Consider the following 27,141-nt stretch of genomic DNA (forward strand, 5'->3'; position numbering starts at 1 on the left):
TTTTTTTTTTTTTTAACTTTTGCTCTTTTCTTTTCTTTCTTTTTTTTTCTTTCTTTTTTTTTTTTTGAGACAGAGTCTTGCTCTATTGCCCAGGCTACGTGTAGTGGCACAATCTTGGCTCACTGCAACCTCCACCTCCTAGGTTTGAGTGATTCTCCTGCCTCAGCCTCCCAAGTAGCTGGGACTACAGGCACCTGCCACCATGCCCAGCTAATTTTTGTATCTTTAGTAGAGACAGGATTTCACCATATTGGCCAGGCTGTTCTTGAACTCCTGACCTCAAGTGATCCGCCCGCCTCGGCCTCTCAAACTGCTGGGATTACAGGTGTGAGCCACCGAACCCGGCACCTTTGCTGTTTTCAATCTGTATCTTTGTACTGTGATAAACTGTAGCTGTGAGTACAGCAGCTTTTCTAAGTTCTGTGAGTCCTTCCAGCAAATCCCTGAACGGAAGTCTTGGGGACCCCTGGATCCAGGTGCAGCCCACATCGTCTTGAATCTTTGATCCATGTTGGTTCGAGTCAGATTTTTCTTGTTGCTTGCTAACTAAAGAATCGCAGCTAGCAAAGGCTGGACCGACTGGCCCCATTTTACTGATGCAGAAAACTGAGGCCCACATGGAGGAAGTCACTTGTCAAGCAGACCAAGCCCCAAGGCCCTATCCTCTCCCTTCTGGAGCCGCCTCCCCAGGCTGCCCTCACCTTGGTAAACAGCCGCCACCACTGCCAGTGTCTCAGCTTGAGGTAGGCCGCACAGTTCCGCTGCATCACCCTCAGGGCACTCTGCTGCTGCTGGCGCTTCTGGAAGGCCCTGGGTGGGGAAATGGGTGAGGGGCAGAGTGGGAGCCTCCAGGCGCCGTCCCCTTAGCAAGAGAGCCAAGCTCCTTTCTTTTTTATTTTCTTTGTTTGTTTGTTTGTTTGTTTGTTTTGAGACAGAGTCTTGCTCTGTTGCCCAGGCTGGAGTGCAATGGCATGATCTGGGCTCACTGCAAGCTCCACCTCCCAGGTTCAAGCAATTCTCCTGCCTCAGCCTCCCAAGTAGCTAGGATTACAGGTGCGTGCCACAACACTTGGCTAATTTTTGTATTTTTAGGAGAGATGGGGTTTCGCCATGTTGGCCAGGCTGCTCTCGAACTCCCCACCTCAAGTGATCTACTCACCTAGGCCTCCCAAAGTGCTGGGATTACAGGCGTGGGCCACCATGCCTGACCAAGCCAAGCTCTTTTCACTTAGTCAGCCATCATAAAATGCCTACTGTGTGCAGGCACTCTTATTACTTTGAGATCTCACTGTGTTCTGGCCGTTCGCCCCCCCTGCCCCCAACTCTCTCTGCCCAGTCCCAAAGCCCCAGCCACAGTTCAGGCCCCACCCTCCCTTGCCTGGACCCTCTGCCTGGCCTCATTCTCCAGCCTCTCCTATCAGCCCATCCCAACACGCCTCCAGAGAGTCTTTCTACACCCAGAGCTGACCCACCCCTCCCCTGCTCACAGCCCTCCATGGCTCCCTAGCTCCTCTGGACAAGGCCCCACTCAGACTGGTGTTTGGGCCATCCTTTCCTGCTGCCACTCTATTCTTTGAGCTTTTTTTTTTTTTTTTTTTTATACAGAATCTCACTCTGCCACCCAGGCTGGGGAGCAGTGACACGATCTTGGCTCACTGCAATCTCTGTTTCCCGAGTTCAAGCCATTCTCCTGCCTCAGCCTCCTGAGTAGCTGGGATTACTGCTAATTTTTGTGTTTTTAGTAGAGATGGGGTTTCACCATGTTGGCCAGGCTTGTCTCGAACTCCTGACCTCAAGTGATCCGCCCGTCTTGGCCTCCCAAAGTGCTGGGATTACAGGTGTGAGCCGCTACGCCCGGCCTCTCTACGCCACTTCTAAGGAGGAAGGAGACTTTCCCACAAACTCCCTGTACTCCTGAAGCGTACCAGGATCTTGCATTGTTGGGCCTTTGCGCAAGCTCGCTCCTGCCCTGAGCACCTCTCCCATTTTCCTTCATCCACCTGCTTGTCCGGTGTGGCCTGGGGGAGTCATGGCCTGCAGCAGGGCCTCCTCGTTGCACCTCTATGGCCGCCATCAAAGCAGGTCTCACCCGGGACTGGGACTCTGTGCCCATGCAAGTCTCACCTCTAGACTGGAGCCCCTCGAGGGACTGGCCAGGGAGAGCAGACAGCTTGACCTGGGTTGCCCCGGGCTTTCTCTGTTTTAGCACTGGAAGTCCTGCACCCTGGGAAACCCAGGCCCAGGCCCACTAGGACAGCTGGTCACCCTGTGGCTAAGTCCAGCCTCTGTGTTGACCGTCTTATTCTGAACAGGGCCTGCCCACAGGGCCCCTCAGGGACTGCAGAACCAAGAAGCCTGGACACTCGGTGGCTCCATCCACCTGCTCCTCAGCCCTGCACCCATCCTGGAGGCCCTGACACCTGGAGCCATCTGGTCAACCCCTGCCTGACCCAGCCTCGGCCAACAGGACCCCAGGAGACAGCTTGGCCGCCCACCTGCGAGCCAGGTATCCCCGCGCAGCTGCCTGGAAGGAGACGATGATGTCGGTGACCTTCAGGTCTCGCTCCTCTTCCAGCTGGGCCAGGACCCCAGCCCGGAAGAAGATCTTGCTCTGTCCCACGCGGTAGAGGTTGGGGTCCAGTTCCAGTGCCTGGATCTGTGAGGGGTGGGAGAGGGGTGGGAGAGGGGTGATGATGGAGAGGGGGTGATGGGGGAGAAAAGGAGGGATTATAGAAGGGGATGATGGGAAGGGTGATGATTGGAGAGGGGTGAGGAGGAGGATTGGGAAGGGAGGTGATTGGGGAGATGATGAGGAGGGTGATAGGGAGAAGAGTTATAGGGAGGGGTGATGGAGGGGTGGTGGGGGAGAGGGTGATGGGGTGACAGAGAGGGGGGTGATAGGGGATGATGAGGAAGTGGGGGTTGGGGGGTGATAGAGAGAGGTAATGAGGAAGGGCAATGAAGGGGAGATCCCAGCCCCACTCCCCCACCACCTGGGCCCCTGCACACAAACGCATGCACATACGCATGCACACACATGCATGCACACACACACACACACACGCACGCACACACATGCATGCACATACACACACACACGCACGCCAGGCTCTGCCCCACTCACCATCTTTTCACAGGCCTGCTTCCCATCCATGAAGCCCTTGGGGATGGCATTGGGTGTCAGGATCTCGTACCTGCAATGAGCAGGGAGGGGTGGGGAGGACAGAGTTACAGCAAACGCTCACCTAGTGCCTGCTGCGGGCCGGGCGCTGGGCTCAGAGTGACACACAGCAGGAACAACAGTGACAATAACAAGGACAGTCACAAAACTCACATCTGAGCATTCACGCCACCACCAAGGACAGCAACATCGACAATGATCGACTGTTTCAGTTTTTTGTTTTGTTTGTTTTTTGAGACGGAGTCTCGCTCTGTCGTCCCGGCTGGAGTGCAGTGGCGAGATCTTGCCTCACTGTGACCTCTGCCTCCCAGGTTCAAGCGATTCTCTTGCCTCAGCCTACCAGGTAGCTGGGATTACAGGCGCGCACCACCATGCCCAGCTAATTTTTGTATTTTTAGTAGAGACGGGGTTTCACCATGATGGCCAGGCTGTCTCGAACTCCTGACCTGAAGTGATCCACCCGCCTCGGCCTCCCAAAGTGCTGGGGTTACAGGCATAAGCCACGGTGCCCAGCCAGTATTGGCCAGTATTTTGGATGTATTGGCTTTAGTAAAATATCTTGTTAAAATTAATCTCACTTTTTTCACTTGTAAAAGTGTAGCTATTCGAAAATTTTCAATTGTGTACAAGGCTTCCCATTCTACTTCTAAGGGATAGTGCTGCTCTACACAGCTTGTGTGAAGCATCATTTTTGTTATATTTGCTGTATTACTTGCTTATTAGGCCTTGGTATTTTCTGTTCTGTCCTATTCTACTTCTTTATTTACTTATTTATTTTTTTGAGATGGAGTTTTGCTCTTGTTGCCCAGGCTGGAGTGCAATGGCGCGATCTTGGCTCACTGCAACCTCCGCCTCCCGGGTTCAAGCAATTCTCCTGCCTCAGCCTCCTGAGTAGCTGGAATTACAGGCATGCGCCACCACACCTGGCGAATTTTGTATTTTTAGTAGAGACGGGGTTTCTCCATGTTGGTCAGGCTGGTCTCGAACTTCCGACGTCAAGTGATCCGCCCACCTCGGCCTCCCAAAGTGCTAGGACTACAGGCGTGAGCCACCGCGCCCGGCCTTCTACTTCATTTTTAAAAACGTGCAGATTTGTAACACCATGCAGTGATTTCAAGTTCATAGTTTGGGGACCACTGCCCTAAGCAGCAGCAGCCATGTACCCCAGATCCCCATAGACTCTGTGTGCTTTCTCTCAGGAGTGGATCAAGTGGGCTATTGTTCTCCCATACACAGACGAGTAAACTGAGGCTCAGCAAAGTGAGTAATCTGCCTCAACTTCCCCAGCTCAGAAGGAACAAGAGTGGGTGGAGACCTGAATGCAGGTGTGTCGGCTTCCAGACCCGGGTCCCACCCAGCCCCTCCGCCGGGCCTGGGCCCTCGCTCTAGCTCACCGCTGCCGGAACTCCTGGAAGAGGATGCGGTTGGGGAAGCCCTGGCGACAGATGCGGATGCCCTCCAGGACGCCGTTGCAGCGAAGCTGGTCCAGCACCAGCCGCGGCTCCAGCTTCCCGGCCTGGGGAGAGCAGACGGACACGCGGGGGTCAGCGGCGGCCACACGGGGGCGCCAAACGGTCAAGCTTGGCAATTTCCTGTTTCCACATGTAATGTACTGAGCACCTACTAGGTGCCTAGGAACGGTTCTAGGCCCTGAGAAGACAGCAATGCTCAAGCCAGGGGGAAATGCCTGCCCTGGGGAACTGAGAGTTCAGTAGGAGAAACTAGAAATACCCTAGGTGAAGCAGTCACTAACAAAGAAGAAATACTAAGTGCTAAGGAGAAAAGATCCGCAGGGAGGGAGGTGGGCAGGGCTGAATTTGCACCCAGGAGAGTTGCCAAAAGGCCTCCTGGGAAGCTGATGTCTGTCCAAAGCTGGTAAATCATGTGTTTTTTTGTTTTTTGTTTTTGTTTGTTTGTTTGTTTGTTTTGAGACAGAGTCTTGCTCTGTTGCCCAGGCTGGAGTGCAATGGCGTGATCTCAGCTCCCTGCAACCTCCGCCTCCCAGGTTCAAGATCTTCTCCTGCCTCAGCCTCCTGAGTAGCTGGGATTATAGGCGCACACCACTATGCCCAGTTAAATTTTGTATTTTGAGTAGAGACGAGGTTTCGCCATTGCCCAGGCTGGTCTTGAACTCCTGGGCTCAAGCAGTCCTCCCACCTCAGCCTCCCAAAGTGCTGGGATTACAGGCATGAGCCACCGTGCCAGGCCGCCTTTTCTCTTTTCAACAGTAATACATAAATAGCAAAAATCTAAACAGTACAAAAATTCAAATGGCACATGCTGTCATTAAATATGCCACCAAGAAAGGAAAACGCCTGGCAATTAAACCCCGACAGGCCACTGACTGTAAGCTACATCTCGACTTCAGAGACACTAGTGGGGAGGAATACATGTCTTAGATTTGATAAAATATGGGATCTCAGGCCAGGTGTGGTGGCTCACGCCTGTAATCCCAGCACCTTGGGAGGCCAAGGCAGGGGGATCGCTTGAGCTCAGGAGTTCGAGACCAGCCTGGGCAACATGGCAAACAGTGTAGTTTTCCATTCTCACTGACCCTTCTCTGTAGGGCCCATTCTCTGATTTTCTCAACGTGAAAATCATTGGCCGGTGAGGCTGGCCATGGTCTTGTCGCACCTATGCAACAATCCCACAACCCCAGCCCCGATGGCCTTCTTCTATCCCTTGTACCTCGCGTGCTCCAACCTACCACTGGGCCTTTGTACAAACTGTTGTCTGCCTGGAATACCACGTGTCCTTCAGGGCTCAGTCATCACCTCCCGCAGTGAGCATTCCCTAACTTCACTGACCAGATTAAGCCCTGTGTGATACTCACCCCCCTACAGATTTAACTGGACACTCATTTTGGATGGTTAGATGAATGTCTATGCTCCCCATCAGACTGTGAGCTCCCTGAGAACAGGAGTTGGCTGTGCTTTTCTCTCCAATGCCTCCCCAGTACCTGTTCCCAGCACGGTAGGTGCTCAATACATTTAAGTCATATGAATGGGTAAATTTTCCCAACCGGATCCTGAGCCTAGGAATAGAAGCAATTTGCTCAAAGCCACACAGCCAATTTGAGGGTCCTCCAATCAGATGTGGCTCCAGCCAAGTCCAGAGGCCAAACCTTAACCCACAGCCACAGCCATCCCTTCCTCCCTAGGCTGAGTCACTCACCCTCTTCTCGTGGTTGGGGACAATGCAGCGGACAAAACTGGGGTTGGTGTTGCTGAGTGTGGCCATGAGGCGGCTCAGGGACTCCTTGTAGAGCTGTCCCACTGTCCGGAACATACCCCGACGGGGGCGGCCACCTGGTGGGCCATCACCCAGGCTGCTCACCTGTTCCAGCCCCACGATGCCCTCCACTGTCAGATGGAGATGCAGAGAGAGAGAAGGAGGTCAGGGGTCAGTTTTAGGGACCTGGGCCAAAGGTCAAGGGTCTTATCATTTATCACAACTGGCACTTTACATATGAAGGACCTCACACAGCCTGTAAGGTAGATATTATCAGCTCCATTGGACAGATGGACATACTGAGGCTCTGAAGGGTGGGAGAATGTGCTTAAGGTCACACAGCTTAGAAACTGAAGATCCAAGATTAGAACTCAGACAGTAGGAGTCCTCTCAAACTCTGGTCTTTGACCCTTCTTCTCTTCAAGGACATGATTTCTGTTTTCCTTATCAATAAATGATGATAATAACAGCAAATGCTTACCTAGCATAGATACTCTGGCAGGCATTGCTCAAAGCAATTTAGATCAATGGCTTTATAAGCCTGTAAGAATGATTCCCATTTTATAGATTTGGAAACTGAGGCACACAGAGAGAAAACAGTGATAACATAACCACTGCAGTTGCATTTTAGGAATCTGAAACATATTAAAAGATGTAATGCATTATATGCAATATTTGAAATAGGGCAAACTGTCTCTATGTTAACCATTTTTCCAGAAGGGCCTGATTTCATAGAGGTTCTATTTTCTTGGCAGGGTGTGGTGGCTCATGCCTGGAATCCCAGCATTTTGGGAGGCCAAGGTGGGTGGATCACCTGAGGTCAGGAGTTCAAGGCCAGCCTGGCCAACATGGTGAAACCCCATCTCTACTAAAAATACAAAAAAAATTAGCCAGGTGTGGTGGTGCGTGCCTGTAATCCGAGCTACTTGGGAGGCTGAGGGAGGAGAATCACTTGAACCTGGGAGGCAGAGGTTGCCATGAGCCAAGATCGCGCCACTACACTCCAGCCTGGGCAACAGAGCGAGACTCTGTCTCAAAAAAGATTCTATTTTCTCTATTGCCACTTGCTGGTGCTGCTTCGGGTAGTGAACAATATCCATTTCTTCCATTCGTACTGTCTCGGATTCTGTTTTGTTTGTTTGTTTTCTGAGACGCAGTCTCACTGTCACCCAGGCTGGAGTACGGTGGAGTGATCACAGCTCACTGCAGCCTCAAACTCCTAGGCTCAAGTGATCTTCCTACCTCAGCCTCCCAAGTAGTTGGGACTACAGGCGCACACCCCCATGCCCACTAACTTTTAAATTTATTTTGTAGAGGTGGGGTCTTCCTGTGTTGCTCAGGCTAATCTCAAACTCTTGGCCTCAAGTGATCCTCTCACCTCGGCCTCCCAAAGCGCTGGGATTATAGGGGTGACCCAATGCACCTGGCCCCAAATTCTATGTGTTGAATCATGCCAGGTTCCTCAGGAACCCACAGCTAGGGCAGAATCTGATGTCCTGCAAAACTCATCCCATTCAAGGGCCATCAGCCATCAACTAGATAATCTGTGCTTAGGGCAGGGCCAGGTCATGGCAGGGGCTCAAATCTGTTATTTTCTTCCCCTGGTTCAACTGTCTCCCCTACCCCATACTCCCTGTCATTTTCAAAATGATAATTATCATTTATGAAGTCTTCATAGCACAGATAAGAACTAAAGTTCTGGAATCTGATGTCCTGGGTTCAAATCCCAGCTCTGCCACTTACCGGCTGTGTGACCTCAGCAAGTTACTTAACCTCTCTGTGCTTTAGTTTCCTCATTTGTGTAATGGGGTAATAGTACTAACACCTGCCTCATGAGGTGTTAGTACTATTACCCCATTACACAAATGAGGTGTTGATAATTCTAAAGGGGTTTCACATGGTGAACGGCACATAGTAAGTGCTCAAGAAACGCCAGCTGGTACTATCACACTCGTTTGTACTTTTACGTGCAGTTTAGTTGGAAGAAGGGGTTCTGCTGCTACAGAGTCTGGAAACTTCCAAGGGAGCCAACAAGGAGGGAGAGAAAGAGTGAGAGACCTCCACAGTGAAAGGAGAGGGGACAGATGTTCAAAAAACCACGTCCCCAGCCCAACAGGTCCACCCTCCTCCTCCAGCAAGCCTCACCCATCGATGCACAGACACCCACCCCCTGGCGGTGAAATGGCAGAGCTGCACCTCTCTGCAGATCCTGGGGGCGACGGTGGGAAGGAGCCAAGGAAAGAGAACTGCTGGAAGCCCCCATGTTCTGGGGAGTGAGGACAGATGTGTGGGTGGGTGGAGGGGAGACGGCAGAGAGATGGCGGGGAGAGATGCGTGAAAGGAGGGGAAGGAGAGGAGGTGGCAGGAAGAAAAAGAGGAGAGGGTTATTAGTCAACAGTACAGAGCAAAGCAAGAGGGAAAACCAGAATGTTGGCCATAAACTTTTGAACTCCTGTTCATCTTTGTATCCCCACACTCTTGGCCAAAAGGACGAATGTCCTCTGTAAGAATTCAGTGCAAAGAATAAATCTCTCCCTAGGCCGGGCGCGGTGGCTCACGCTTGTAATCCTAGCACTTTGGGAGGCCGAGGCGGGCGGATCACAAGGTCAGGAGATCGAGACCACGGTGAAACCCCGTCTCTACTAAAACTACAAAAAATTAGCCGGGCGTGGTGGCGGGCGCCTGTAGTCCCAGCTACCCGGAGAGGCTGAGGCAGGAGAATGGCGTGAACCCGGGAGGCAGAGCTTGCAGTGAGCCGAGATTGCGCCACTGCACTCCAGCCTGGGCGACAGAGCGAGACTCCGTCTCAAAAAAAAAAAAAAAAAAAAGAAAAAGAAAAAAATCTCTCCCTCTAGAGGTTGTATCTGTTTTAATAGGTTGCCCTTTTTGCTCTGGCTGCCAGGAAGCTCAAGAATGAACTGGATGCTCCCAGGCCACTTGTTTTTGCCTCTCAGAGGAGAGCTAATCTCATTTCCATTTTTCCCTGTGCTGTCAGGATGCTGGGCATCCAATTCTGGGCTCAAAGCAGCTCTAGTAGAGATTGGGCAAAAATGGCCCCAATTCCCGCACTTTTCCCTGTATTGACACCCTTTGCCTGTGTCTTGCAGCTCCTTGAATCTGGGAAGACCTTGTGACTAGCTTTGTTTAGGAGGATTATGGAGGAAGTGACATTATGGCAGCTCCCCAAGCTACTCGGGAGGCTGAGCCGGGAGGTTTTGCAGCTTCCACTTTTTCTCTTGGAACCCTCTGAGAGTCAGGCACGCACAGAGTGTGACAAATGAGGGCTCACTGTGGAGAATCATGTGTTTATGAAGACAGCACAAATATTTTAAAAGGGCAGCAGATTTTCAGCCGGGAAATGATTCTCATAGCATAATCTGGTTCTGTTTCTGAACATCAAACCCTGCTTTCCAATCTCCTTGTGTAAATACTATATGAGACATAAAAATAAAATCTATCTTTCTAGCACGAGCTCACAAGATCAAGACCCTCCATGCTGTTTTGCTCTGTAAGTGTGTTTTGGGAACTACTCACCTTGCTCATTTTGTTTTCTTTTTTCTTTTTTTTTTTTTTTTTTGAGACAGAGTTTCGCTCTTGTTGCCCAGGCTGGAGTGCAATGGCACGATCTCGGCTCACCACAACCTCCGCCTCCTGGGTTTGAGCGATTCTCCTGCCTCAGCCCCCCGAGTAGCTGGGATTATAGGCACACACCACCACGCCCAGCTAATTTTGTATTTTTAGTAGAGATGAGGTTTCTCCATGTTAGTCAGGCTGGTCTCGAGCTCCCGACCCCAGGTGATCTGCCCACCTTGGCCTCCCAAAGTTCCGGGATTACAGGCGTGAGCCACCGCGCCCAGCTGCTCATTTTGTTTTCTTGCCAAATTGCATGGATTGGTATTCCTACAGCTACCTTTTCATGTCAATAAAAGATTAAGGCAAACTGACAAATGCCAGAAACTTGGAACCTGGAAAAAACAGGATGCTAGTTCTGCCAGCTTTCCAAAACCATTTCTCAAACCTCCTCTAAGGATAGAGGGGGCAGAGGCAGTGGCAGAAAGGGCTTGGAAAAGGTCAGAGTCCTACCACAGGGCATTTGGCATCTCTGCCTATGACCCCGAGAAATGTCAATCCAAAAAGACAGTCAAACTCATGGGGGCCTTTCTGGGGGCAGGAAAGCCCTCCAAAACTGTATCTCAGTCTGTTTTTTCTCTCTTCTTCCCTGGGGGCTTGAAGGGAACTTTGTAAGAAAACAAAGAAAGCAAAGCCTAAAAGTTGACTGACCTGCAAAATATCATCATTCTGTGTTCTCTTGTTGTTATAAATTATTTCTCAGTAGTTTTTTTTTTTTGACGCTTTTTTTTTTTTGAGACAGAGTCTCACGCTGTCACCCAGGCTGGAGTGCAATGACACAATCTTGGCTCACTGCAACCTCCACCTCCCAGATTCAAGCAATTCTCCTGCCTCAGCCTCCCTAGTAGCTGAGACTACAGGCATGCACCAGGACACCTGGCTAATTGTTGTACTTTTAGTAGAGACAGGGTTTCACCATGTTGGCCAGGCTGGTCTTGAACTCCTGACCTCAAGTGATCCGCCCACCTTGGCCTCCCAAAGTGCTGGGATTACAGGCGTGAGCCACCATGCCCAGCCAAATCTCTTAATTGTTTAGGGAACACAGGCCATCTATAAATAATAAGTTTACCTCTTCCTTTTCGATATTCATACTTTTTCTGGTCTGATTGCATAGGCTAGTATTGCTAAAAAAAAACGATGTTTAACAGTGGTGTTAGTGAGTATCTTTGTCTCGTTTCTGATTAAGAGTGAGTGTTTTATCCTTGAGAAGGATGCTGGCTTATCAATCAAATCAATCAGTCAATCAATTAATCTATGGATCCATCCATCACTGATTTGAAATACTATTCGTGACACTGGCTATTCTGGGTCTGAGCAGAAAACTCAGGTTCAGACCTCCGCCTCTGAAACAAAGGTGCTCACACTGTGGATCTGGAGAACGTCCGCACAGACCCCTAGAGCCGGGGTGGGGGAAGCAGGTCCTCACCGTCTTTCCAGATCTCTGCCGTCAGCCGGTCTGTGCTCTGGTGGAGCAAGGCTGCGACGTTGTCATTCAGAGGGTCCATGTTTTTCATCAGCCACTCGTTGGCCTTGTAGTCGACCTGAATGAAGTCAGGTAGAGGAGGGCGGTGACTTGCAGGCTCAGACATTCTCTGGATTTCCTAAGGAGCCTTCCAGAAGCTCTGAGACTCCCAGGTCTGGAGCTCACCATGGACAAGCGAGCACTGGTGCCACCTTGTGTCCATATTCTGAACTGCACCCCACCAGCATGGCCCCCTCGCTCTCCTTCCCCTCTATGCCCCCTGCTACCTCTGTGACCTCTGCCACCACCACTTTCTTCCTATTCATTCCGCTCCAGCCACCCTGGCCTCCGCACTGTTCCTCAAACACACGAGCTTACTCCCACCTCGGGGTTTTACCCCTGCAGTTCCTGCCACCTGGGGTTCTGTCTCTGTGGGTTTCACACCACTGGTTCCTTCTGGGTACTCAGGGATTTGCTGGGGGGCTCCATAGAGTCACGATCTCGGCCACTACAATTCTCTGCATATGCGCCCCCCACCAGACAGCGGCCCCCCCAGGGCAGGGCCCAGGCCTGACTCACGGCCTAGCAGAGGGCTGGGTACAGGGGGAGTTCTGGAGTATGTCTGGGGAAGAAACTGAGGGCTAGACACAGAACACATGGAATCTCCTGCCTCCCAGCCATTGTCTATGCTGTTCCCTCTGCCTGGAGAGCCCTTCCCACCCTTCACCCATCTTCTGGGGCTGCCTGGTCCATATCATCAAAACCAGGGGTGAGCAACCATGGCTCACGGGCAAAATGCAGCCTGCCACCTCTTTTTGCAAATACTTTTATTGGAATAGGGCCGGGCACGGTGGCTCACGCCTGTAATCCCAGCACTTTGGGAGGCCTACACAGGTGGATCAACTGAGGTCAGGAGTTCAAGAGCAGCCTGGCCAACATGGTGAAACTCTGTCTCTACTAAAAATACAAAAATTAGCCAGGTGTGGTGGCAGGTGCCTGTAATCCCAGCTACTGGGGAGGCTGAGGCAGGAGAATTGCTTGAAACTCAAATTCATGGGGGCCCTTCTGGGGGCAGGAAAGCCCTCGAAACTGTACCTCAGTCTTTTTTTCCTTTCTTTTTCCCTGGGGGCTTGAAGATACTTATGTATCATCTGTGGCTCTTTTTGTGTGACCACAGCAGAATTGTGTAGCTGTGACAGAGACCGTCTGGCCCACAAAGTGGGACCCTTTACAGAAAATGTTTGCTGGCCCTTGACTGAGATTTGAGATTGAGCAGATTCTTTTCCGTGAAGCTTTCCCAGGTATTTCTCTTCGGGGCTCTGACACTACCCTCAGCTGCCTCCACTGAAATACCTATTAACCTTATATCCTGATGGTCTGTATTTGCCTCCCTCCCAGATAGGGATCTTTGTGAGGGCAGAAACCACGTTTGATCCGTGTATCCAGCTTTGCTCGGCACCGAGCTGGGCACACAAATGGCCCGCCACACATATCTGCTGAATAAGTGGATAAAATGCATATAGATCACCTCCTGATGAACTCCTACCCATCCCTCAAAACCCACTGCAAATATCACCTCTTTGAGGAAGGTTTTGGTGATCCCATCGGACAGAATCCTTGCTCCTGCCTGGGCTCTCCTAGCCCCTGCTGTTTGTCTGGACCCTAGAAGGACCCTGTTTTCCCTCTGCAACCTCCCCCCATCTGTAGCCAGTGGAGACCCCTTGATCCCCACTCCCACATGCCCCAAGGCTGGCCCCAGCCCCTACCTTGCCTGCATAGTGCAGAACACTGAAGTCGGCCTGATCCCGCAGGTGCCTCGGCCGCTGGAACTTGGGGTGGCCGCCCTGCTCCTGGGCTACCTTCTCCACAAACGACTTATCTGTGGCCTTCGGGAACCAGCACTCCTCATCCAGCAGGGCCAGGAGTCCAGGGGGGTTGGCCTGGCCATTGACAGCAGGGGAGAGTAAGTCAGATCCCCCAATATTGGACACTCAGGTGGCTGCTGATTTTTAGCTCTTATAAGTCACACTTGAACATAAAAACAAACGTGAGAGGCCGGGCGCGGTGGCTCACGCCTGTAATCCCAGCACTTTGGGAGGCCGAGGCGGGTGGATCACGAGGTCAGGAGATCAAGACTGTCCTGGCTAACACGGTGAAACCCCGACTCTACTAAAAATACAAAAGATTAGCCGGGCGTGGTGGTGGGCGCCTGTAGTCCCAGCTACTCGGGAGGCTGAGGCAGGAGAATGGCGTGAACCCCGGGGGCGGAGTTTGCAGTGAGCAGAGATCGCGCCACTGCACTCCAGCCTGGGCGACAGAGCGAGACTCTGTCTCAAGAAAAAAAAAACAAACAAAAAACAAAACAAACAAAAAACAAACGTGAGAACAACAGTTACAGTGAGAGCTCTGATTAACCGATTGATTTGAGCCAGGCCCTGTGGCAGGCACGTTCTGGGCTCTAATCACCCATGGTCTCAAAGATCGAGGAAGCAGGTGCTGTCACCTTCCCCTCAGAACCCATGGGGCATCCTGAGGCCCAGCAGAGGAGGAGCTAGACCCTGGTCACGCAGATGCTGGAAGAGATGGATCTGAACCTTGAGTGTGGGCTGGGAGGGGCCTGGGGCTCACCGGCCGCTCGATGAGGTCGATGCAGGGCTGCAGGTCAAGGCCAAAGTCGAGGAAGGTCCAGGGGATGCCCTCACGCTGGTACTCCTCCTGCTCCAGCACGAACATGGTGTGGTTGAAGAGCTGCTGCAGCTTCTCGTTGGTGTAGTTGATGCAGAGCTGCTCGAAGGAGTTCAGCTGCAGGGACGCAGGACACGTGAGCTGGGAGGATGGAGAGGGACAGAGACCCAGAGACAGGGGACAGAGACCCAGAGACAGGGGACAGAGACCCAGAGACAGAGGGACAGAGACCCAGAGACAGGGGACAGAGACCCAGAGAGAGGGGGACAGAGACCCAGAGACAGAGGGGGACAGAGACCCAGAGAGAGGGGGACAGAGACCCAGAGAGAGGGGGACAGAGACCAGGGAGAAGGGGAGAGACCCAGGGCTTCAGAAAGGACCAGGACTGGAGTGAGGAAGTTGGCATCCCCCTCCCAGCACGAGGGTGGACCTGGAAGATCTCAAAGCCCGCGATGTCCAGGATGCCCAGGAAGGAGGCGCCTTGGCGGGGGCTGCGGTCCAAGGCCCGGTTGAGGCGCAGAACCAGCCAGCGGAAGAGGCGCTCGTAGGTGGCCTTGGCCAGGGCCTCCAGCGCGAAGTCAGCCTGCGGGGCAGGGCTCATGGTAAGGGCGCAGCCTGCACATCAGCAGACTGAAAGACATCGGGGGTGGACCGGGGAAGGGCCCCCAGCTCGTCCCCCTTAAGGTCGCCTCCCAGCTCCTTGAGTATAAATACCATCAAGAATAATGCCATGAACATTCCTGCAGTCCGACTGTGCACCAGGTACTATGTGACAGGCTCGGGTGTGTTAGCCCTTGAATCCTCCCCTCACCCCTCAAAGCAGTTTCTACCGCACAGCAGTTAAGAGTGTGGACTCTGGAGCCGGACAACTTGGGTTTGAATCCCAGCTCTGCCAGTTAGGGGCTGTGTGACCTCAGGCATGTGAATAAACCTCTCTGTGCCTCAGTTTTCTCCTCTGTAAAATGGGGACTAACAACAGTACCCCAGCTGAGATTGAACCCGGGTCAGTGTGCCTCCCAAACTCCTCATCTCCCCCATGGCATCTACTTTATCCACCAGGTACCTCACTGCCCAGCCTGGGGCCAGCAGAGGCCTCTGCCCAAAAGCTGGATTCTGAAACCCTCCCTGACCTGTGGTCGCTCCACTCCACCCTCCCTGCCACCACCCTGGTGTGAGCTCCCATGATTGCCAAGACTCTGGATGCAGCCTCCTTAGGTCTCCCCGCCTCTACCTGCATCCCTGAACCCAATTCTCCATGCAGCAGCCAAGGGGATCTTTCTATGAAAGACAAACTGAATCAAGTCACTCCCTGGCTTAAAACCTCAATGGCCTCCTATGTACTTTGAATAAAACTCACCTCCTTACTGTGGCCCTTAAGACCCTGCATGATCTACCCCTTGCTGACATTTCTGACTGTGGATTCCTCCCTTGTTCTTCAGCCTCACTGACCTGACCTCTTTCAATTTTCTTTTTTTCTTTTCTTTCTTTTTTTTTTTTTTTTTTTGTCTGTCACCCAGGCTGAAGTGCAGTGATGTGATCTCAGCTCACTGCAATCTCTGCCTCCTAGGTTCAAGTGATTCTCGTGTCTCAGCCTCCCAAGTAGCTGGGACCACAGGCGTGTGCCACACACCCAGCTAATTTTTGTATTTTAGTAGAGACGGAGTTTCACCATGTTGCCCAGGCTGATCTTGAACTCCTGAGCTCAATCTGTCCGCCTCGGCCTCCCAAAGTGCTGGGATTACAGGCATGAGCCACCACGCCCGGCCTCACTGACCTGCTTAATGTTCCCAACTCCCCAAGCCTGCTCCACCCCCAGGGCCTTTACACTTGCGGTTCCGTCTGCCTCGAACCATCTAGGTCTCACCTCGAATGTTATGTCCTTAGAGAGGACTTTCCTGACCAACCAAACCTCCCCTTCACAGGTGCTCTCACCATCTAAAAGCATCCTGGGTTTTTGTTTTTTGTTTTTCTAGGATACCATGTTGCATTTACATCCTGTTTTTTTAAATTATTATTAAATTTTTAAATTTTTTTAGAGACAGAGTCTCACTCTGTCACCCAGGCTGGAGTGCAGTGGCGCAATCACAGCTCACTGCAGCCTCAAACTCCCGGGCTCAAGCAATCCTCCCACCTTGGCCTCCCAAAGTGCTGGGATTACAGGTGTGAGCCACCACTCCCAGCCACATCCTGTTGAACTTTTATTATCCATTTCCTTACTATAACTTGAGGTCCCTGAGGGCCTGGTATTTGTTTCGACGACTGCTTTTATGCCCGGCACCTAGACCAGGATCAGTAACGGAGCGGGCACTCAGCAAAAATCTGTTGAGTGGTGGGAAAAACGGCATACGCTGTTTAAGACCCAGGGCCAGGGTGCCTGGCTCTTCCTGTGCCTGCCCGCCGCCAGCCCCGCCTACCTGTTCCTTAGTCTGGGCTTTCTGCACGTAGTCTCGGCCAACTTTGATGCGAGGGGTGAGCAAGGCTCGGGAGAAATCCGTCACCCCCAGTCCCAAGAGGCGGCAGAGCTTCTGGGCAGCTGAGGGCGAGAGGCACCAAGATCCCATCAGCACTGGGAAGGGGAGCTTGCTGCCCAGCAAGGGAGAGGGTACCGTTTCCCACACTGTTGGAGGAGCAGAAGACAGGCCCCGCCTTTCCCAAGAGAGGCATTACGAGTCCCAAAAGTGTGTACATTCTCTGCCCAACTATTCTCTTTCCAGGAACCAGCACTGGCAAAATAACCCTGCATGTGAGCAAAGACTGCACCATGAGGATGTTCAGCGCAGTGTTGTTTATAATCGGAGAAAGCCAGGAAACAACCTGAGTGCCCAAGAAGCGGGTCAGGCTTCATTCATTTGAAAGAATGTTCTGACTGTTTGTTTTGTTTGTTTGTTTGTTTTGTTTTGTTTTGTTTGAGACAGAGTTTGGCTCTTATCACCCAGGCTGGAGTGCAGTGATGCAATCTCAGCTCACTACAACCTCTGTCTCCCTGGTTCAAGTGATTCTCCTGCCTCAGCTCCTGAGTAGCTGGGATTACAGGTGCCTGGCCCGTTTGAAAGAATGTTCTGCAGTCACTAAAAGCTACACTGGAGGCAGGGCGTGGTGGCTCATGCCTGTAATCCTAGGGAGGCCCTTTGGGAGGCCAAGGCGGGCAGATCACCTGAGGTCAGGAGTTTGAGACCAACCTGGCCAACATGGTGAAACCCCGTCTGTACTAAAAATACAAAAATTAGCCCGACATGGTGGTGCGTGCCTGTAATCCCAGATACTTGGGAGGCTGAGGCAGGGAGAATCACTTGAACCTGGGAGGTAGAGGTTGCAATGAGCTGAGATGGTGCCACTGCACTCCAGTCTGGGCGAGACTTCATCTAAAAGAGGAAAGATGGAAGGAAGGAAGGAAGGAAGGAAGGGAGGGAGGGAGGGCAGGAGGGAAGGGAAGGGAGAGAAGGGAGGGAGGGAAGGAGGAAGGGAAGGGATCCCAGTAGTTTCTTGTGAATAACCTGAAAAGTCATCCGCAAAGCATTAAGGGGAAAAAGAGCAGGTTTCAAAACAGTTTGCAGGCTCTGACTCCAGTTTTGTAAAACAAATGAGTAAATGTGTGTGCACGGCACACCTGCTGGGTGCCTATGTACAGAGCCCCCAGGTGCCTCAGATAATGCTGTTACCAGTAGCACAGTGGGGTAATGCATCCTGTCCTCCTATTTTCTGTGCTGTGCAGCTTTTAGCAATGAGCCCTTCGGATTTCATAATCAGGACAGAAAGCTCTTGCTGTCTCCAGGGGAAAAGCGGGTGAAGCACAATTCCATTTCTGTGACAATCTATATCCACAGTGATATAGACACAGAACGAAGCCCAGAGAGACACATCCCAAAATGTGAGCAGCAATTATCTCTGGGAGTATGATTATGGGTAATTGTCTTTCTTTTTCTTTCTTTTTTTTTTTTGGAGATAGATTCTTGCTCCGTTGCCCAGGCTGGAGTGCAGCGGCACAATCTTGGCTCAACTGCAACCTCCGCCTCCTGGGTTCAAGCAATTCTCCTGCCTCAGCCTCCCGAGTAGCTGGGACTACAGGCACCCACCACCATTCCCAGTTAATTTTTGTATTTTTAGTAGAGAAGGAGTTTTGCCATGTTGACCAGGCTGGTCTCGAACTCATAGTCTCAAGTGATCCGCCTGCCTTGGCCTCCCAAAGTGCTGGGATTACAGGTGATTATCGGTAATTTTCTCTCTTCCTTTCTACTTTTCTGTCATGCCAGATTTTTCCCCCTTCCAGCTTGTATTATTTCATAATAATAAAGAGACATAGCTATTTCTATTTTGGTTTAAAGTAAGGGATATTGACTATAATTCTGTTCTTGAAAGGCAAAAAGAAGTGTGTCTCTGCAGAGCGCAGAGGCTGGAGAAGCTATGCCAAATGCTAATGGTGGCTCCCTGTAGGGAGAGGGCGTCTGGGAGGATGGGCTCCTGCTGTTCCCCACTGTCGTGCTGGTGCAGTTCACTTTCAGCAGAGCTCACGCTTTTAGAATCAGGAAAAGAGTGGTCGATGTTATTTTGGCAAAGACTCAGCAAAAAGCAGGAAATCGGCCAGGCGCGGTGGCTCACACCTGTAATCCCAGCACTTTGGGAGGCTGAGGCGGGTGGATCACGAGGTCAGGAGATCGAGACCATCCTGGCTAACACGGTGAAACCCCGTCTCTACTAAAAATACAAAAAATTAGCTGGGCGTGGTGGTGGGCACCTGTAATCCCAGCTACTCGGAAGCTGAGGCAGGAGAATGGCGTGAACCTGGGGAATGGAGCTTGCAGTGAGCAGAGATCGTGCCACTGTGCTCCAGCCTGGGCGACAGAGCAAGACTCCATCTCAAAAAAAAAAAAAGCAGGAAATCAGAGTGATCCTGGGTTGGAGGCAGGTGTGGCTGGAAGGGGGATGCTCTCTACATGGGACGGGGTGCAGGAGGGCTGGGCACCGCCTGGGTGGGGGCTAGGGGTCGTGGGCAGGTAGGCCGGGGGCAGTACCTGTGTTGTCAGGCATGGTGGCTTGATCAGTGTTCCGTTCTCTCTTCAAGGCGATGTTGCCGAACTGCAGAACTGCTGAGACCATCCGCAGCATGGCTGGGGACACAAGGACAGAGGTCACGTGTGGCTCTGAACCCGGATGTGTGGTCTTAACTGGCCCCTTAAACATGTAACTTAAAAAGCTTAAGGCAAATTATATCACCACCCCTCAGCTTAAAATCCACTTGTGGGATGGGTGTGATAGCTCACACCTGTAATCCCAGCACTCTGGGAGGCCAAGGCAGGAGGATCACTTGAGCCCAGGAGTTTGAGACCAGCCTGAGCAACACAGCAAGACTCCATCTCAAAAAAGAAGAAGAAGAAAAAAAAAGAATCCATCTTTGACACTGGGCAGGCCTTGAAATATGTGAACAGATCAGTGAATTCTGGTTGAGTTTATTATATCTGAGGCTTGCCCTATCGCTATGATACTTAACCAGTGTCTGCTTACGTTGTGTATTTTGTAAAACGATGCAAATAGAATTTAAAAGGACTTAGGGAAATGAATGAAGAAGGTCTACAGTGATATGGAAAGACTTCTACCACAATGAGTGAAAAACAGGAGGTGAAGAATGCTGGGGCCGGGCACGGTGGCTCACGCCTGTAATCCCAGCACTTTGGGAGGCCGAGGCGGGCGGATCACGAGGTCAGGAGATCGAGACCATCCTGGCTAACACGGAGAAACCCCGTCTCTACTAAAAATACAAAAAAAAATTAGCCAGGTGTGGTGGCGGGCACCTGCAGTCCCAGCTACTAGGGAGGCTGAGGCAGGAGAATGGCGTGAACCCGGAAGGCGGAGCTTGCAGTGAGCCGAGATCGCGCCACTGCACTCCAGCCTGCGCAACAGAGCGAGACTCCATCTCAAAAAAAAAAAAAAAAAAGAATGCTGTGTGTGGCTTACTGCTATCTATGTGCAAAAGGGAGGAAATACAAAGTATAGTCGCTTCTTGTGACTTGCACTGGTTATGCTCTTTCTTAAAAAATTATTTTGAATGGGGTCTTGCTCTGTTGCCCAGGCAGGTATGCGGTGGCACGATCATAGCTCACTGCAGCCTTGACCTCTTGGGCTCAAGTGATCCTCCTGCCTCACCCCTGAAAGTGGCTGAGACCACAGGTGTGTACCACCACCTCTGGTCACATTTTCAGCAACCGATCAATAAGTCACCGTTTTTTGTTTGTTTTTTTTTTGAGACGGAGTCTTATTCTTGTCACCCAGGCTGGAGTGCAGTGGTGCCATCTCGACTCACTGCAACCTCCACCTCCCGACTTCAAGCGATTCTCCTGCCTCACCCTCCCAAGTAGCTGGGATTACTGGTGCACACCACCACAAGTGGCTAATTTTTGTATTTTTAGTAGAGACAGGGTTTCACCATGTTGGCCAGGCTGGTCTCGAACTCCTGACCTCAGATGATCCACCCGCCTCGGCCTCCCAAAGTGCTGGGATTACAGGTGTGAGCCACTGCGCCCAGCCTTGTCACCTTGTTTTATGTGCGTTTTGTTTCAGAGACACCTTATTTAATATACTACTGACTCATTCGCACAGAACTCGAGGCCAACAGCACCGTAACTCGCACCTGGAGGAAGCCGATCTCACACACATATTTTATCATTTCTCCAAAGCCACATGGCAGCCTTCTTGTGTTTGGGGATGCCAGACAGCACATCAGCACTGTTCTCAGGGGACATTTGAGACAGTGCAATCACCAGCAAAAAGCGCAAATTTGTGACTAACATGGCAGTATTTAGGAAAGGACACTGTACAGTAGGATAACTGAAACCAGAAGGCAGAACGCCACCCCTGTCTGATGTGAGCTGAGTGTGCACTCGGTGACTCAAATTTTCCTCCATTCTACGCGGACCGTAAATGACCACGAACACACCAGGAGTACTGATTTCACGGTGAGGCTATGCACCAATGCAATCCCTCAGCCACATCATCAGCTGTTCATTGTAGAACAGTTTTCACGATTTTGGATGGAAATTGATATGGTTTGGCTGTGTCCCCACCCAAATCTCATCTTGAATTATAGCTCCCATAATTCCCATGTGTTGTGGGAGGGACCCAGTGGGAGATAATTGAATCTTGGGGGCTGTTTCCCCCGTACTGTTCTCGTGGTAGTGAATAAGTCTCACGAGAGCTGATGGTTTTATAAGGGGAAACCCCTTTTGCTTGGTTCTCATTCTCTCTTGCCTGCCGCCATGTAAGATGTGCCTTTTGCCTTCCGCCATGATTGTGGAGGCCACCCTAGCCACGTGAAACTGTGAGTCTGTTAAACTTCTTTTACTTTATAAATTACCCAGTCTTGGGTATGTCTTTATCAGCAGCATGAAAACAGACTAATACAGAAATGGACCTTGAATTGGGGGTTACAAATAGATTTGGCGAGTAGGCTGTGCAGAGTTCTCGAAAGTGCATTGGAAGTGGGTAGTGCCGCCCCCTAGAGTGTGTCTCAGGAACTCGTGGAGGGGTTGGGTGTTCCCGGACGTCACCAGGACTGGGCAGGCCACTTGGATGCGGACGGTTTCTGCAGCCCACATGGCTTCTGAAAAATGACCCCCTGGACGCTTGCATCCATGAAGTCATGGTTTGTAATTATCTGCAACAAATTCCCAACAGTTTTATGTATAAATACAGCAGTGTTTTGTGCTTGGTTTTAATACACAGTGAGGCTTGGTGCAGTGTGGTGGTGGTGGTACGGGCTCACGCCCATAATCCCAGCACTTTGGGAGGGCAAAGGCAGGAAGATCATTTGAGTCCAGGAGTTTGAGACCAGCTTGGGCAACATAGTGAAACCCTGTCTCTACTAAAAACACGAAAAATTAGGTGGCCATGGTGGTGGATGCCTGTGGTCCCAGCTACTCGGGAGGCTGAGGTAGGAGGATCACCTGAGCCTGGGAAGTTGAGGCTGCAGTGAGCCGTGATCACAACACTGCACTCGAGCCTGGGCGATGGAAGAGAAACCCTGCCTCAAAAAAGAAAATTAATATACAGTGAATTTTCCAGGAGGACAGCCACCGTGTAAATCCCAGAGAAGGCTGTTCTTTGCTTTGCTCAGGACTCAGTCAAAATTGGTCAACTTTTCAGAACACTCTCCCCTGACAGCAGAGCTGTGCATGGTGTTTGAGTCAAGGAGACGGCAGGTGAGGCTGTGTTTGTGTTTGCATCTGATGCTTTTTCTTTTTTTTTTCTTTTGAGATGGAGTCTTGCTCTGTCACCAAGCTGGAGTGCAGTGGCGCAATCTTGGCTCACTTCAACCTCTGCCTCCTGGGTTCAAGTGATTCTCCCGCCTCAGCCTCCCGAGTAGCTGGGACTACAGGCACACGCCAACATGCCCAGCTAATTTTTGTATTTTTAGTAGAGACGGGGTCTCATCATGTTGGCCAGGATGGTCTTGATCTCTTGACCTCATGATCCACCTGCCTTGGCCTCCTAAAGTGCTGGGATTACAGGCGTGAGTCACCAAGCCTGGCTGCATCTGATGCTTTCATGGTGGGGCCATGGGTCAGTGCAACCCCTCGGCCGCCTGGCCAACCATTCATTCTAGAACAGTTTGTACTATTTGTGCACTGAAATGGACCTTGATTTATTTTTCACTTCCTCCATGCCACAACCTGTTCCAAACACTTACAAATGACCTCAGGTACCCTTCATACCCACTGAACAAGGCAGGTCCTTCTATGCTTCCCATGTTACAGATAGGGTAACTGAGGCACTCAATCAACTCGCCCAAGATCACCCAGCTCACACAGGCTGGCAGAGCTGGGATTCAAACCAGGGCAGTCTGTGGTTGTCTTTTTTTGGTGGTGGTGGTGGTGTTTTTCTGTTTTTTTGTTGTTGTTGTTGTTGTTTTGTTTTTTTTTTAAATAGAGATGGGATCTCATTCTGTTGCCCAGGCTGGTCTCGCACTCCTGGACTCAAGAAGTCCTCCTCACTTGGCCTCCCAGAGTGTTGGGATTACAGGCATGAGCCACCGTGCCTGGCCTGGGAGTCACTGCTTTTAACTTCTGTGCTTCCCTTTTCCTTTTTCATTTTAGCATAGATTTTTTTTTTTTAAGAGACAGAGTCTTGCTCTGTTGCCCAGGCTGCAGTGCAGTGGTGTGGTGTGATCATAGCTTACTGCAGCCTCAACTTCCTGGGCTCAAGCGATCCTCTCACCTCAGCCTTCTGAGTAGCTGGACTACAGATGCTCACCACCATGCCCGGCTAATTTAAAAAATTTTTTGTCCAGATGGGGTCTTGCCATGTTGCCCAAGCTGGTCTCAAACTCCCGGGCTCAAGCGATTCTCCTAACTCAGCCTCCCAAAGTGCTGGGATTACAGGCATGAGCCACCATGCCAGCCTAGCATAGGTTTATGAATGTAAATACATATGCGCAGCACACATACAGAAAAGGTCACATATTATAGACGTCCAGCTCCAGGATCGTTTACGAAGTGAATGTGTCTGTGGAACCGGCCTCCCCAAAGCCCCCTTCCTTCACTAGACATGGATGAATGTCACAAACACACGGCTGAGTGACAGAAGCCAGGTGGGAAAGTGCACACCGTGTGATTCTATTTGTACCAAATCCAAGAAGAGGCAACATAATTCTATGCTCTTAGAAGTCAGAATAACGGTTACCCTGAGGGGGTGCTGGTGATGGGAAGGGACATGGGGGGCTCCCGGGTGCTGGATATACAGGGCGTTCCCTCCCAAAACTCCCCCAGGCTGGATGCCAAGGGCCTGTGCTCCTTTTATTGGTGTGTATACTGTACTTCAACACAAAGGTGGCTTAGAAAAAGGTGTGTGTCACTGGGGCCTGTTGTGGGGTGGGGGGAGAGGGGAGGGATAGCATTAGGAGATATACCTAATGTCAAATGATGAGTTAATAGGTGCAGCACACCAACACGGCACATGTGTACGTATGTAACTAACCTGCACGTTGTGCACATGTGCCCTAAAACTTAAAGTATAATTAAAAAAAAAAAGAAAGAAAGAAAAGAAAAAGGTGTGTGTGAGTGGGGGTGGGAGGTCGGCATTTCTTCTGGAATACTCCCACCAAAAACGTGTAACTAGAATGTAATCGCAGGGAAACAAACCCAAATAGAAACGAAACAACCAGTCTGTAATCTTCCAAAGTGTCAAAACCATGAATGATAAAGAAAGACTCAGGAAGAGTTCCAGACTGAAGGAGAGTAAAGAGATGTGATGACCAGGAAAAACAGAGAGCAAGAGGGCCAGGCGCGGTGGCTCACGCCTGTAATCCCAGCACTTTGGGAGGCTGAAGTGGGTAGATCACCTGAGGTCGGGAGTTCAAGACCAGCCTGACCAACATGGAGAAACCACGTCTCTACTAAAAATAAAAAATTAGCTGGGTGTGGTGGCGCATGCCTGTAATTCCAGCTACTCGGGAGGCTGAGGCAGGAGAATCGCTTGAACCCAGGGGGCGGAGGTTGCGGTGAGCCAAGATCGTGCCACTGCACTCCAGCCTGGAAGACAGAGTGAGACTCCATCATGCACGAGAGATTTTTTTTTTTTTTTTGCTGGGGGTACAACTGGCATAAGGTCTGTGGACTGGAATAATAGTACTGTGCTGAACTCGATTTCCTGGTGACACTGCTGGTCTGTTGTTATGTAAAAGAATATTCTTAGGAAATACACACTGATGTTTTCAGGGGAGGTGGCAGGATGAATAACAGCGCCCAAAGATACCCATAACCTAATCCCTGGGACCTGTGAATGTGACCTTCCATGGCAAAAGGAACTTTGCAGATGTGATTAAATGAAGGATCCTAGGCCAGTCGCAGTGTCTTACACCTGTAATCCCAGCACTTTGGGAGGCCAAGACGAGTGGATCACTTGAGGTCAGGAGTTCGAGACCAGCCTGGCCACCATGGTGAAACCCCGCCTCTACTAAAAATACAAAAAAAGTTAGCCGGTGTGGTGGTGCATGCCTGTAATCCCAGCTACTCAGGAGGCTGAGGTAGGAGAATCGTTTGAACCCGGGAGGTGGAGGTTGCGGTGAGTAGAGATCGTGCCACTGCACTCAAGCCCGGGTGACAGAGCGAGACTCTGTCTCAAAAAAAAAAAAAAAGTTCACACCTGAGTTGGGGTAGGGAGGTTGGGGAGAGATGAAACACAAGGTCACCGGTTCATCATTGATGGAGCTGGTGATAGCTGCCAGCTGCTGGTGGTGGGGCATTCATTACATTCTGCACTCTGTTTGCATACACGTTTGAAATTTTCCATGATAAGAAGATAACAATAAAAATTATTCAGCAATAAAAAGGAAGGAAACCTACTGCATGCTACAACGTGGATGAAACTTGGAAATGATGCCGAGAGAAAGCAGCCAGTCACAAAGGATCATACACGGCATGATTTCACTGCTATGAAATGTCCAGAATAGGCAAGTCCATAGAGACCAAAAGCAGAAGAGTGGTTGCCGGGGGCTGCGGACAGGGCCTGGGGGGACAGCTGAAGGGTGTGCGTTATCTTCTTGGGCTACTGAAAACGTTCTAAAAGTGACTGTATGATAGATGCACAACTCTGTGAATACACAAAATGCTATGGAATTGCACAGTTTAAACAGGTGAATGGTATGACATGTGAATTATATCTTAAAGCTGCTTGATTTTTTTAATGCTGAACACAAACAAGAATCACAAATCTCCTTGGAAATGGCATTTCATTTCTTTTTTTTCTTTTTTCTTTTTTTTTTTTTCTGAGATAGAGTCTTGCTCTGTCACACAGGCTGGAGTGCAGTGGCGTAATCTTGGCTCACTGCAACCTCCGCCTCCTGGGTTCAAGCGATTCTCCTGCCTCAGCCTCCCGAGTAGCTGGGATTACAGGCGTGTGCCACCACGCCCAGCTAATTTTTGTATTTTTAGTAGAGATGGGGTTTCACCATGTTGGTCAGACTGGTCTTGAACTTCTGACCTCATGATCAGCCTGCCTCGGCCTCCCAAAGTGCTGGGATTACAGGTGTGAGCCACCGCGCCCAGCTGGCATTTCATTTCTAAGAACTGAACATACAGGTCTGTTTCCACATGAGCACAAGAACCTGCTCACAAGGATATTCACGGTAGCTTGTTTCTTTTTGACCTAGAGTCTCACTTTGTTGCCCAGGCTGGAGTGCAGTGGCGTGATCTCGGCTCACTGCAGCCTCCACCTCCCGGGGCTCAAGCGATCCTCCCACCTCAGCCCCCCAAGTAGCTGGGAGTAAAGGCGCACACCACTACGCCCAGGTAATTTTTTGTGTTTTTTGTAAAGATGGGGTTTCATCATGTTGCCCAGGCTGGTCTCAAACTCCTGAGCTCAAGCAAGCTGACTGCTTTGGCCTCTGAAAGTGCTGGGATTATAGGCGTGAGCCACTGTGCTGGCTTAGCATTTTTTTTAATTGTTCCAATAGTAATGGAATGGAAACAACCCAAGGCTCTATCTGCAAGGGATTGGCTGAAAGAATCATAGTTTATTTAAATAATAAAACCTTATGCAGCTGCAAAAAGGAGTGAGGTCCATCTACACATTTTGAACCAGAACTATGCCCAAAATATACCAGTCAGTAGGAAAGGGCAGTGGAGAGGGGGTCCAGAGCATCCTTCCATGGGAATGATGAGCTGAGTAATTTGTTTCTTTGTTTTGGGGTGTTTTGAGATGGGGTCTCATTCTATCACCAGCCTGGAGTACAGCGGTGCAATCATAGCTCACTGTAGTCTCCTACTCCTGGACTTAATCCTCCCACCTCAGCCTCCCAAGTAGCTGGGACTACAGGTGTGCACCACCACACCTGGTTAATTTTTTTTTTTTTTAATTTTTAGTAGAGACAGGGTCTCACCATATTGCCCAGGCTGGTCTCAAACTCCTGGCCTCAAGTGATTCTCCCACCTCGGCCTCCCAAAGTGTTAGGATTACAGGAGTGAGC

General features: G+C 50.8%; 1 protein-coding gene across 4 annotated transcripts in view; it reads right to left on the reverse strand.

Annotated features, from left to right (window-relative positions):
* Positions 1–276: 276 nt before the first annotated feature.
* Positions 277–27,141, reverse strand: part of MYH14 (myosin heavy chain 14) — a 58,215-nt gene continuing 31,350 nt past the window's right edge. For 2 of the 4 annotated variants that reach the window (XM_032169012.2, XM_032169013.2), the window contains exons 11-22: positions 19,199–19,294; positions 16,604–16,722; positions 14,620–14,772; positions 14,133–14,306; positions 13,271–13,444; positions 11,469–11,583; positions 8,580–8,678; positions 6,356–6,543; positions 4,576–4,697; positions 3,125–3,194; positions 2,496–2,656; positions 277–810 (exon numbers count right to left, since the gene is read on the reverse strand). In XM_032169012.2, coding sequence (XP_032024903.1) covers positions 591–810; positions 2,496–2,656; positions 3,125–3,194; positions 4,576–4,697; positions 6,356–6,543; positions 8,580–8,678; positions 11,469–11,583; positions 13,271–13,444; positions 14,133–14,306; positions 14,620–14,772; positions 16,604–16,722; positions 19,199–19,294 — 1,691 coding nt within the window. In that variant the 3' untranslated portion in view covers positions 277–590. The remainder of the gene's footprint in view (positions 811–2,495; positions 2,657–3,124; positions 3,195–4,575; positions 4,698–6,355; positions 6,544–8,579; positions 8,679–11,468; positions 11,584–13,270; positions 13,445–14,132; positions 14,307–14,619; positions 14,773–16,603; positions 16,723–19,198; positions 19,295–27,141) is intronic. The other 2 variants (XM_032169015.2, XM_032169016.2) reach the window with 2 other exon arrangements.

This window comes from Hylobates moloch, unplaced genomic scaffold (assembly GCF_009828535.3).
Source record: "Hylobates moloch isolate HMO894 unplaced genomic scaffold, HMol_V3 SCAFFOLD_12, whole genome shotgun sequence".
NCBI lineage: Eukaryota > Metazoa > Chordata > Mammalia > Primates > Hylobatidae > Hylobates > Hylobates moloch.